Genomic DNA, 13317 nt, shown 5'->3' with positions numbered 1-13317 from the left:
AAACTTTGAGAGGTATGCACACAAATTGGATGTTAAATCTGTGTAGTAAATTTTATCTATCTATTCTAAATTAATAATCTAAAGAGGGCCTTTTTCTACCTAAGATTTAAGTCTGGCCCATGATAACATACACATTTATAACTGGAGAAGAGTAAAAAGCTCCAGAACATATTTTAAGAGCAGCATGGGGAACAAGGTCCTAATTGATCATTTCTTTTTTGATTGAGCAATTAATTGCTGCAGCCAAAATCTGTTTTAGAAAGAACAGTACTCAGCAAAGTTTTAGCACTGAGGGTCTATAAGTTATCCAGAATATATTAAGAAAAAAAGAAGCAATAAATCAAAATAAGGATTGATACTTCAAAGAAAGTTGTGATGGAAAGGAGCAGTACAGGTTAGATGGAATTCTTAACAATCTCAAAACTATTGTAGTTGAAAATGAAGTACTTTATCATCTACCCATGGAGATGTATTTCAATGAATGGATGGTTGTTTAATATAAATATTGTATAAAAATGTAAAGATTTATTGTAGTTTTGAATTTTTCTCTGCACATTGGAATTCAATGATATAACATGCTTAAAAAGTTACCATTTGCAATTTAAGAAAACTTAATTAAACATTGAAAATTAATGAAAAAAAAATTGCAACATTTTTTACAAAGATTACTCTTTTTACACTTGTTATTAAGTTGGATATAATAGTGACATATGTAACCACTTCTTGATGAAACTTAACAGATTGAAAAAATAATGCCATTTTAGAGAACAATGTTGATTGTTTTTAGTGTTGAATGTAATTGTGTAATGATTCATTAAAGTGATATACTAAAAAAAAACCCATGCATTCTTGTTATGTATATAAATTAATAATCTATATCTAACAGATATCAAGACATGACACAAGTATGGGAAAAAAGAAAAGCTGAATTTCTTAAAATAATGAATCATGTGAACATAAACACCAAGAAATAAAATGAATATGATTATTTGGACATAAAGTGAATAAATGTGTACAAAAAGTGATCTGGATATTAAAAATATAGCAAATTCATAACATAAAAGAAAATTAATCAATCTCAAAAATTATAAATTGGACTCGAAAAAATTGTGCAATGCAGAAATTCATATTTTTAGAAAGTAGAAACTTGCATTTCCACAGGAACCTGTCATATCTAATATATGTGTAAAAAGTTACATGCAACGATTAAATTATATATATAAATCATGCTTACGGAGGCATGTAATTAGGTGTCCCAACTACAGTATATTTCTTTATGTCTGGTTGAATTGAATCTGTTGAGAGACCAAAATCAGCAATTTTCTATAAAAAAAAAGTTAAACAATTCTAAATATTATGAAAACATTGTAACTGAAAAAAGGAAATTAAAAAAAATGCATGGAAATATTCCTTCCTGTTAGTCTTGTAACTGCAAAATTGCTTTAAAATGTCAAGTTAATTTTAAAAATACATTTATTTATTTCAGTTCTAAATGTTATATTTATGGATTATAAAGGGAAAAACAGAAAAAATTATGAATTAAGTTTGAATGTTTAAATTATGATTTACTGATAATGCATTTTATCACAGTTATATATAAAATGATACAAATATTTAGTAATAATTTAAAAAACATATGTCGTGTAGCAATTTTCCATATACAAGCCTACAAAATACTCATCATCTGAATAATAATTGTTCAGTTCATTAATTCTAGAGAATAATTTAGCAGAGTACAGCATAACAAATTATTTGTTACCTTCTTTTTTTGTACAAATTAAAATCTTCTGTTTGAAATAGTAGGCCAAATTTGGTTACCTTTAATTTTTTTTCATTGCAAACAAGAATAAACAACTCACATTAATTTAATGCTGTTTTATATATTAAATATGAAAAATCTAATTTTATTCAAATGAATGCAACAGCAAGAAAAGCAATAACAACAAAATTTAAATAGTTATCAAATTACTATACTATAATGTATGAAATACTATAAGATATTTTAACACGGTGTCCTAATATTTTCAATGTAAACAGTGACACCAAAATACTCTCATAAATGATAAGCATTTTTAACTTCTTTTCTTACATGGTCGTACTTCATTTTTTAAAAAATTGCCATGTCTGAAAATAGATAAATTTTTACAGAAATTTGTTCATTTTCTAGATGAAACCTTAAGCTACATTGCATATTTTTATCAATAAGCTGAAAATTTTTTGAACTTCTTAAAGAGATAAATTACAAGAGACAGAAATGGCATATCACGGGTATCAGCTGCTCGGGTCGTAGACAAAATTCACTGCTCTCTGTTTTAGGACAGAAATTCTAAAGAACTTTTCAGCAAGGAAACATTTGTTATTGTATATTGTTCAGTGTACAAATAACAAAGTCATATATATATTTTATGGCATAATAAATTTTTGTTACATAAGTTCTCACATGCATGCCACTTATTGATATATAAATACACATAACATTTATGGTATGCATCAATAGGATAAAATAATTATTACATAAAATTAAGAATACATAACGAACTACAGCAAATATAATATAAAACACTTAACTTAAAACTAATCTCAATTTAACTCAAAATTAGAACTAGAATGATACAAAATATATTTTTATTAAAAAGTTAATAGAATTAAAAATAAATCTTTCATCTTTCACCAAAATTTTGTTTATTTTTTTTTTAAAGAGCAAAGTCTTCATAGTTATTTATTTATTGTTTATGTTACTATAGTCAATGTCTATAGTAACACAAAGAAGACAAGATAACCAGATTGATTAGCTTTAAAGTGCTTATGGTTAATCTTAAATAAATTTTTTTTATCAACTTCGATTCTGAAAAGCTTTTTTCATTGTTAGCATTGCTTAGGGCAATTGAGAGAGAATACTTACAGTATTATTTTAAAAATAATTTGCAGAGCATTTTCCACCTTGAATTTCGCAATAAATTGCATTAATTCAAGCGGATTTACATTAATTAATTTATTTTTGTGGCCTGTAGCAACTATGAAAGCATATAGTTAAACTTTTTCAAAATTGAAGTCCTATTAGTCAATTGTGGCAGATGTGCAGTCAAGATTATATTCAGTGCCATTTGAATCTAATATTATAGCAAACATTAGATAAGTAAACTTTTCAACCAAATTCCGTAAATTTCAGATGAATTTCTACAATTTTTCAAAGTAATGAAGAAAACACATTCAGTGTCAACACTTTCATGGGACAAGTTTGCATTCCTACATGTGCCATCAAAAATATGTCTTCTCATTTTACAACTTTGAGATTCTTTTGTCCAAGATAAAATAGCAACAATAACAGCAACAACAAAAAAGTGTTTATTTTAATTGGTTTGAATTGGAGGTATAACCAAAAGTATTAAAAGAAATGGTTAAAATTTTCCATTCATATTGTAAGGTATTATTTATTGTGAAATTTTGTTGTCTCTCACCATGCTACAATATTGGGAGTTAGTTTATATATAAATCCACTACTTTCACAAAAAAAAAAAAAAAAAAAAAAAAAAACATAGTCAGATACATCAGTTGGGAAATAAATAAAAAAATTACTAAATACAGCACTTTATATTTCTGCTGACCCAGACATGAATTGTAAGGTTTAAATACACATTCACAAGAATAAATAGAGAAATAAATTGAGATTTACTATTTAAAAAAGCTAAAAGAAATAATATTCAGTAGCTCTTGCTAGGGTGTGTGGCTTACATAACACAATTTAATTGGAGATGAATAGAGAAACACTGTGACAATTGATGAAACAAGGGTTTACTTAAATGATAAGAAAATAATATACATATATGTTTATTTACTACTGAAAATAAAGAGGGGAAATATGTATAAATCTGATTTCATCAACACAAAGAAATTTCAAATAAAGGATATATGATTGTTACAAGATTCTTCAACAATGGGAAATTAAAAATGGAAAAACTAACACACCATACTATCAAGAAAATTTTTTATGCCCATTATTTAAGAAAAACTGACAATTCTTTATATTAGTGATTTTCAAAGAGTGAAACTTTATCAAGACATAGCTACATATAGCTTGAAAAAATACTATTGCATTCCTTGAAAGGAGGAGAAGGGGGAGGAGGAGAAAAAAAAAAGCATGATACAAGTATTGCATACTTGCTTTTTCAACATGTTCATGCAACTGATATTTCACCTACGGACTATTGCGCTTTTGGTGTAGAAGAATTCTTTCTTAGTGCAAACTCACCATGATAAGAAAGTAGTAGAAGAAGAATGAAAAATAAAGTAACACTCTGGAAATTTATGAAAAGTTTTTTTATCATGGAAATCATGATCTCGACTCATAATCTAGAAAAAGGACTATCAGATGAATTATTTTTTTAAAAAAAAGGTCTTTATATTTTTAAATCTTAATTGAATGGCCTTGAAATGATTCTGAAATTGTGCAGACATCCTCTGAATTTCATAAGTCTTAGAAAAAATTAATTTTAAATAAAGTGGGTTTTCTTGTTGTTTCATCGAGTTTTTTTTTTTTTTTTAAATGTGAAAATGAATTGTTTTATTTTTGAAGTATGTGGAATTCAGTAACTTCCCTATTTTCCCTTTACTGAGCAAATATGATGCTACAATTTTTACGCAAATACCGTTTAAAATTCATCATAAAGGAATTTGTCTTTCATTTTTCAAAAATAAATAAATTAAAATAAATAAAATGGCACAGAAAATATAACTAACACAAATATAATAGATTATATACAAGAAGCAAATGAATGGGAGAAAATGTTCTTTTTTTCAGATTGAGTTACCAGAATTAAAATAGCAGTTGTTGGCAATTGGCATTTTATATTACAGTGACTTGATTGGAAAATATTCCACCTGTTTTACATGCTTGGTAATATTTTCCTCTCATGGCAACATATCTGAATGTAACAGGATTTTTTTAAAAAAATTTCATCCAGTTTAAAAGTAGGTTTTGAATTTTGGATAAGTTTTTGAAGAGGAGAAAAATACCTTTACTCTTGGTTTGCATTTAAAAATATATGGTACTTGTTCTTTGGTTTATGGTTTGTAGTTCAAGAAAAAAAAAAAAAATATATATATATAAATATTACCTATCACTTTTGCCTTTAACAAGGAATCCTCATTAATTAAATTATTTAAATGAATTAAAAGTGAAAAAAAACTTTGTTGCAAAAGAGATATTTTAAATGGTAAATAAATAAGCCTAAGAGCATCTAAAAATTAAATCTAAACATTTTAAAAATTTAAAAAAAAAAATCTTACCACTTTCATATCTTTGGTTAATAATATATTTCTCAATGTCAGATCTCGATGAATGATACACTTACTATGCAAATACATAACTCCATCAACAATTTGCTTAAAAGTTTTATATGCTGAAAAAAATAAATATATAATAATTATTTACAAATAATTTAAATTTAATACCATTCTTCAAAGTAAAAAATAAAATTATTCTAATATTTTTAGTTACAGTCAAAGCATTTTAACTCTGAAAGGTATAAAATATTAAAAAATAAATTAATCACCTATTTCACAAACAACAATAAGGACAGACAACATATTATGAACAATAAAATTTTATAAATAATACATTAAAATTTAAAATGAATTTCATGAATTAGAAAATTAATAAATCTTCTATATAAGTACAGAAAAAAAATATATACACTATACTGGATTCTTAGTAACATGCACATTGAGTGGCTATGAAATAACAGCAAAATTTACATCTACATTTTTGAAAGAGCAGTTAGATGAACACAAGAAAATATTGCCATTTGGGGAAAATTATAGGCTCTCTTAGAATTATAAAAAAAGTGATACATATGTTTCGTATTGTCTTATGTATAATATTTCAAATTTATCCATCAGGGTCTTAGGAATTTATTTCAATTCCTTGCAGAATTCATCTATTTGTCTTTCAAAATTCAAAAGACCTCATTCTGTGAATTATATATGGCTATAAATACCTCTTAACAAAGAATGTTATTTTAAAATTATACAATATTTAAGCATTTCTACACATAATATACATTCTATTAAGCATACAAATACATGTCCCATTATATTGCTTAAACAACAATAATTATTATTCATTTAAAATTCCTTACTTTAATATAAACTTCAATTTCTTCCACTACATTTATTTCATATAGTAAAAGAAGAATAAAATTATTTGTAATTAAATTAATTCTTAATAATAAATTTACATTATAACATTTTATAAAAATAAAATAAAAAAAAGTATGAATAAGTAAAAAAATGAAAAAATTATGATTATGCATTATATGTTCTTAATATCTCCTACATTTATTTTCATAGGCTTCCAAAAAAAAAAAAAAAAAAAAGTAAAATTTTAAATAAAGCCCTAGTGGCCATTATTCTTCACAAGTTTTGAATTATTTCACAGAAATTTAAAATAATAATTCATCACTTATTATTTATTCACTAATATATTTTAAAACTTGAAAATATTTATTTTTAAGATTTTTATACTTATACTTATATTATGCTTATTTTTAATCTATTATCTTCATACATATACTTACTTATACTTATTTTTAATTTGTTATCTTCATTTCTAATCTCAAATTTTTATTGGCATTTTAAACTTCAGTATAAAAATGCAAAATCCTCAATTAGATCTCCATGTCTTATTAAAATTTTTAAAGTGAGATTTTCTTTTTTATAACAATAAATGTTAAGGAATAAGTAAACTGTAAAACCAGGATGCAAAAATAAATATAGTATTAATAACTTTCAAAAGCAATTTTTAAGTAAAAGCAAAACAGTTGATCATAAAGTAACAGTATTAAAAATTACCAATCACCTTTGTGTTTAATTTTAGATATCAAAAATTAGTAATAATAAACATTTTGACATAGCAACCAAATTATCTTACCATCATATTCATCAAAAGGGTGCTTTCTTTTTTTCATAAAATCGTGTAATGAACCATTACTGCATAGTTCCAGGACCAGTGAAATTGTGTTCCGATCCTCAAAATATTGATGAAGCTAAAGAAAACAAATACAAAAATGCCAGAGCTACAGTTAGAAGATTTTCATAAAAAACAAATGTCAATAATTATGATTGATTATTCTTATCATCTTATTCTGCAAAATAAAAACAAACATTTATTCTTTTTACCTATTTAGGTCATTGCAATTCAATCATTCATATAGGCCAGAGAGTAGACATAATTAGATTAAATTTTAGATAGGAGAAACAATGAATACTATTTAGTTTCTATTTTCATTAAGAGATGTTAGAAAAGATTTCACAAAACTAGTTATAAGCATACTCTCTAAAATGGAAATTTGAAATAATCTCGCTTTCGTACAGTCATGATATTAATGATTCATCCATTAATATTAAATTAATTAATTTATTAATTCAGTAAGATTGCTAACAATCTGTTAACAACTCTGAATTTTTATATAGCTTGATTCTTGATTTCCAAAAGTTTTTAGTGAAACTATAAACCTTCAGCCCTTTTAATCAAGACCAAATTGAATTATTTTCTTTTCAGACTTTTTCATACATGTTATTTAGACAACTAAACTCAATGACATGTGGAAACAACATAAACTATAATTTAAGGAAGCGGGCTTTAATAAATCTTAGTTTCATTAAACAATTTTTCTTAAAACTGTGGGTATTATTTTGTCACACAAGCAAATTTGCCTAGTTCCATATCAATTTTAAAGATTAAAAGAATCTAATGTTCCAGTGTTTTGGTAACTAGAGAAGTTTTATTTATAGCATTTTGTTGATACCGAATGCTGATGTAATTACATTATTGGACATTTAAAAATGAAAAAAATTTAAAATGGCAATATTTTTTTAGAAAAAAATTATATATTACCTTGACAATGTTGTCATGCTGAAGACCTTTATGGATTTCGATTTCTTGTCTCACAAACTTTTCATGCTGTCTCCAAGTAGCACTATTTTTGTTTATCTAAGTTCAAAATACAAATTCAAGCAGAGTGAGATTAATTTTTAATAACAAAAAAGCTTGGAATTTACATATAAAGTAAGTAATAACAGAATAAAAGGACGGAGTCACAGAAATAATACTGACATTTATGAAGTGTAATATACAATATCATAATTTTGAATTTAAATATTTGAAATATTGAGAAGAATTTTCCATAAGAAAAAGAAGGGAAAAAAAATTTCGGCTTTCAAACACACATTTTAATAAGATAATAAGTGTATATGTAAAAGGAACATTTCAAGCCTTTGATCATAAAATTCATTCAAGTCTTTGTCTTCAAAATTGAGTAAACTTAAAATTTGTTAAAATAAAATAGAAATACTTAAGGAGAAAAAGAAATATACATATTAATGGTGCAAAAATACCACCAGTTTTAATATATACCAATTTTTGTGATCATCGATTTCAAATTATTTCAGTTGTATTAGTGTGTGTGTATACATATATATAACTTTCAAATAAAGAAATATATAATGCAATTAACAAGGGCACGAGAATATCAAAATCAAATTAAATAATGCAATCTACTTTACTTAAAAGCAATTAATTCTAAATGCAAATAATTTTTAAATAAAGATTGAATCAGATAATTTTGCTAACAATATATTTTTTTTTGCAAACATGATCAACAGATTATTTCATTTATGGCAATAAACTTTATTAACTTACTATTTTTATAGCTACATGATCTTTAAAACATCTTTCTTCACCAAGATATTTTGCTTCATAAACATCAGCAAAGCCACCTTCACCAATTTTTTTGATTTTCTTAAAATTCTGAAAGGAATGGTAAATGCTGTATTATATTGCTATGATTATCAATTCTAATTTAATTATCTTACATTAAATACAGTTAATTCTGAGGAATGCAAGTAAGTGCTTGCAATAATTATAATAGACGGAAACAATCCTTAAAAGTGATTTTTTTTTATTTCATATGCATAAAAATATAAAAAATATATAGGTTTTATTTTTAATTTAGTGGATATGCTAAGAATCAAAAATATATTATGATTTAATTTACTTGCAAAGACACAAAATTTAATGTTACACTTAATAGAATTAATTCTCAAGAATTGCATCTAAATGTTCACTATAATTAAAGAAGAAAACAATTTTTAAAAATGACTTCTTTTTTTTTTTTGTATTTCATATACATATTATTATTAAATCAAAAAAAGTTTGATTCTTAATTTAATGGTATTGTTAAGAGTCAAACCTGTATTATGATTTAATTTACTTGTAAAAATACAAAATTTAATATTTTACAGAATTAGAACATATTGGTGATTTTGCAGAACCTGATCTTTATAATTTTACTCCAGATTTTAAATAAAAATAAATAGAAACCAAAAAATACAATCTTTGGAATTAATGATGACTAATTCAATTGGGTGGAAGCTTTTTTTGCAGTTTTTATTTTTTTTAAAAATTTTTAACATATAATTTCTTTATAAAGATGTCAATACAGTTTTAGAAAAAAAAAATTACATTTCTAAAATTGCAGTTTAATTGTTTTTTAAAAAAATTTAAATTATTCTGCAAAATCATACTTAGATAGGTTATCATGGAATAAATTCTCAGCATAATTTAAAATCATTGAAATAATGACATGTCAAAATTATATATAAAAGAATTTAATATATATATATATCAGGCTGCAGTGCTAAACTATCAATCACATGGAAATTCAAAAATTATTATGCATGGCAGTGGTAATAGTTTTAAAATTCTGTACAGTTTTATTTTACAAATACAGAACCTTCCTCTAGTTGCGTTGCTATTACAAAATGTGGTAAAAGAATTTCAAATGAAGTAGTATATGATTGTGCCCTTTTCATTTTAAAAATAAACATTGAAAATGTTCTAGAGATAATAAACTCAAAGTTATTTATCTGGAAAATGGATATCAAACTTCATCTTTAAAGAGCTTTTTAAACTTTGGATTTTTTGGATTGGATTCAATAGTAATAGATTATAAAATTTTTTGAAATAGTAATAATTTATCCCAGAATCAGAACTATGTTATGAGATTTTCACTGGTCAACAAACTGAGATTTCACTGGTCACTGGATTTATCAAAACTTCAACTTTGAAGAGCTTTTTAAACACTGGATTGTTTGTTAAAAAGTAATCAAAATTAAGTAATTGTTAAATTAAGTAAAAGTTAAGTAAAAGTAATTGTTAAAAGTAATCGATAAAATAATCGAATTTTTTTGAAATAGTAATAGTTTATCAAAGAATCAGAATCAAGTTAAGGGATTTTCAATGAAATCAAATATCAATAATCAGATCAGGGCAGCATTTGTTCACCATAATAATTACATGAAAATATACTTATTTGATTAGGCACTTATATCCTATTCACTATCTTCAAGGCAGAAATAAAGTCAGAGATTATTGAATTATAGGAAATATACAGAAGTAAAAACTATTTCTTACATGAGATCTGTTTTGCAAATAAATGAATCACAAGAAGAAAAGAGAAAAATAATAATTGAAACAAAAACAAATTAATACATAATAACTTCTCTTTTTTCATTACCACTGCTACATAATTAGGAGAAATTTTTTTAATTATAGCAAAGACAGACGAGTCATGTCTAACATCTTACTATGATATGATGATTTGATCTAAAGATTCGAATATCATTTTTGTATATTGCAAGATTTTAGAATAATTATAAAGAATTCATGTCGTTCTGCTTTCCATATTTCGATATCTTAGTATATCTCCAAATTGTAACAAATAGAATAGAAGGAAAATTCACATCAAATTAATACACGATTATAGATAAAAATTTGAATTTACTCAATTAATTCATATATGTAATTTGACACATGTAATAAAACATCCAATGAACCGTTTTCAGAATATACATTCAAACGTACTTACCTCCATCAAACAAACAAATTAACAATCATATAAATGTGCAGCATCCTATTATCAAAAGAAACAGGATTCATTTATCGTCTTGTAATTTAAAACTTCAAAACGGAAAGTGCTTTCCCGGGGAAAAATAATTCATGATATTCTCGAATTCTTAAAAGATTTTCAACCATACACAAATTAAGTCGTTTAAAATTCTGATTGCAGAATCGAAATCTTAAATTTCCATAGAATAAATTAATTTCCAATTTAAATTAATGATTATAATTTGTTGTTACAATGTTTATATTTAAAGTTCGGCGCGGCTTATTTTTTTTTATTTATATTTGAGCTTGAGCGTTGCCATTTTTCGGAAACATGTTCTCAATTCTATTTTGCTTACCGTCTAAATGTCAGGGTGATTAAAAATAGTAGGGTGAAAAACTGGAATAAATTATCCATTATTATTTGTTTGAATAAAAAAAAAATTATATTCTATTGAAACATTTCCAGCAGTCAAGAATATCCACGTACAAAGATCAGGCTTAATTAAATAGAAAATCATGATTCGAAGTCACAAATATATTTGCAATTAATTAATCAAAACAAAAGTTGTTTTAATTAATTTAAAGCAATATTTCTATTTTATGATCATTTTAATTCAAGATAAAGCAAAGAGCATAGTCAAGCTTTAAATAAATTTATAAATACAATCACAACTTCTGTCGCCGGCGTCATGGCTTTGGAGTAGCGTGTCTTCCCCGTTCCAGGTTCGGGCATGGTTGTTTTTACCCTGTGTTCTATCTGTGAGGTGTGTGGATGAGCCCCCCTCCCTGTAAAATGTGCTTATGCAAGCGAATGTGTATGTGTGTGTCATCTTCATTTGAGCTAGAAGTCAGACTTCTGCCCTCAACGAAGTCTGTCAGGGGTCTTTACCCTTCTAAAGTCAGGAGTCTTTACCCTCAGAAGCTACTTGACCTCCTTTTCGTGGTAACACCATTTTTTCACAAATTTTCATCACAAATCTGTCTGCCATGCTATAATAAAGCGAAACAAGGCAATGAGCAGAGAAATGCAAACCATAGGTAAAAACTATGCCACAAGGCCCTAAACTATACCCAAGCAGCAACCTGTAAGGGCTTAGTAACTTTGGCATAGTCTATCATTTACCAGATGGGTGGAGATTTTAAAAATTCAAAGAAAAAAACTCACTTTGAAATTAAAGACAAAGACTTAGATTTATTTTGCAACTGGCAAACAATAAATTATTATTATTATCGGCTTAAACTTTACAATAAGAAAGAAGGAGAATGTGAAAAGAAAGGGAAGCAAATAAATTTAACTTTTAAAATCAATGTAAGAATAGAATTATATTTTTGTAAGTAAATAAAAAAAATCGAATATGTTGACTTTCTATTTAAAATTATTGTGTAATTAGATATTTCTCACTTCTAAGAAAATATTTTTACATTAGTGCTTCAGTATAATATTGTATTCAGTATAATTATTGTACTGAATAATTTATCAAATAATTATTCTGTAATATTTTAATATTTTTCTTTAGTGCCCAGTTTCAAAGTATTCATTACGCTTCGAAAATATAATGAAAACTTAATTTTTCTAAACATTATAAAGAATAATATAGTTTATAGAAATATTTTTTCATATGAGGATTATGAAAAAATTATACATAAATACCTAAATTATTATTTTAAAACCTTATTTCATAAATAAATATATCAGCTCATTTGAATTTATAAATATCTAAAAATTATCTACTTTTTTATTGTTCTTGTGGAACCACGATTCTTTCGTTTTATTTAAATTTATTGTTGGTGATTAGAATACTTGAGATGTATACTCACTCTTCTGTTCCTTAAATTTTTAGTTACATAATATAAACTGGAAAACAGTGTTTATATTATATTTCTCCACTCAGAAAGGAATGAAAATAAACATTCCTTTCTTTTGGATTTTTATTTTTGACTTAGTGTCTTTCAAAATTGAATAGATACTACTTTATTCTTTCCTTAAATACATAAAATGTTAAATACAAAAATAAATTCACACCTGTGCTCAAAGCTCACACTTAAAAATATTTTTGTAAAAAATTGAGTATATATTTAGTTTAGATATTTTGTTGCATTTCCTTCTGCTTTCAGTACAATTTATAAATAATATGGTATTTTATTTTTAAAAAAATCTTATGTTATTTCATAGGTTATTTTATGTTATGTTATTTTTATCCAATCTTCTTGCAGCACTGGATTGAAGGAATATGCTATTGCGTTTCACAAGTGCATAATTTTGTCTCTATGTTCCCTATTTTGTTCTATACATTTTTGGATTGTGTCTCTGGTGAGAAATAAAATTTGATATTATGATTTTCAGAGTATAACAACCTTGGTTGCTATACATT

General features: G+C 25.1%; 1 protein-coding gene across 1 annotated transcript in view; it reads right to left on the bottom strand.

Moving 5' to 3' along the window:
* LOC129989304 (serine/threonine-protein kinase PLK4-like) overlaps window positions 1-11219 on the bottom strand; it is a 41078-nt gene extending 29859 nt beyond the window's left edge. Inside the window, exons 1-6 of the mRNA XM_056097746.1 lie at window positions 10926-11219; window positions 8699-8806; window positions 7895-7990; window positions 6929-7043; window positions 5287-5399; window positions 1235-1323 (exon numbers count right to left, since the gene is read on the bottom strand). Of these exons, the coding sequence (XP_055953721.1) occupies window positions 1235-1323; window positions 5287-5399; window positions 6929-7043; window positions 7895-7990; window positions 8699-8806; window positions 10926-10931 (527 nt within the window). The 5' untranslated portion in view covers window positions 10932-11219. The remainder of the gene's footprint in view (window positions 1-1234; window positions 1324-5286; window positions 5400-6928; window positions 7044-7894; window positions 7991-8698; window positions 8807-10925) is intronic.
* Between the last annotated feature and the right edge of the window lie 2098 nt (window positions 11220-13317).

Source organism: Argiope bruennichi, chromosome 10 (assembly GCF_947563725.1).
Source record: "Argiope bruennichi chromosome 10, qqArgBrue1.1, whole genome shotgun sequence".
Classification (NCBI taxonomy): Eukaryota; Metazoa; Arthropoda; class Arachnida; order Araneae; family Araneidae; genus Argiope; species Argiope bruennichi.
Note: the sequence above shows the minus strand (reverse complement) of the source record. Positions and strands in the feature narration are given on the sequence as shown.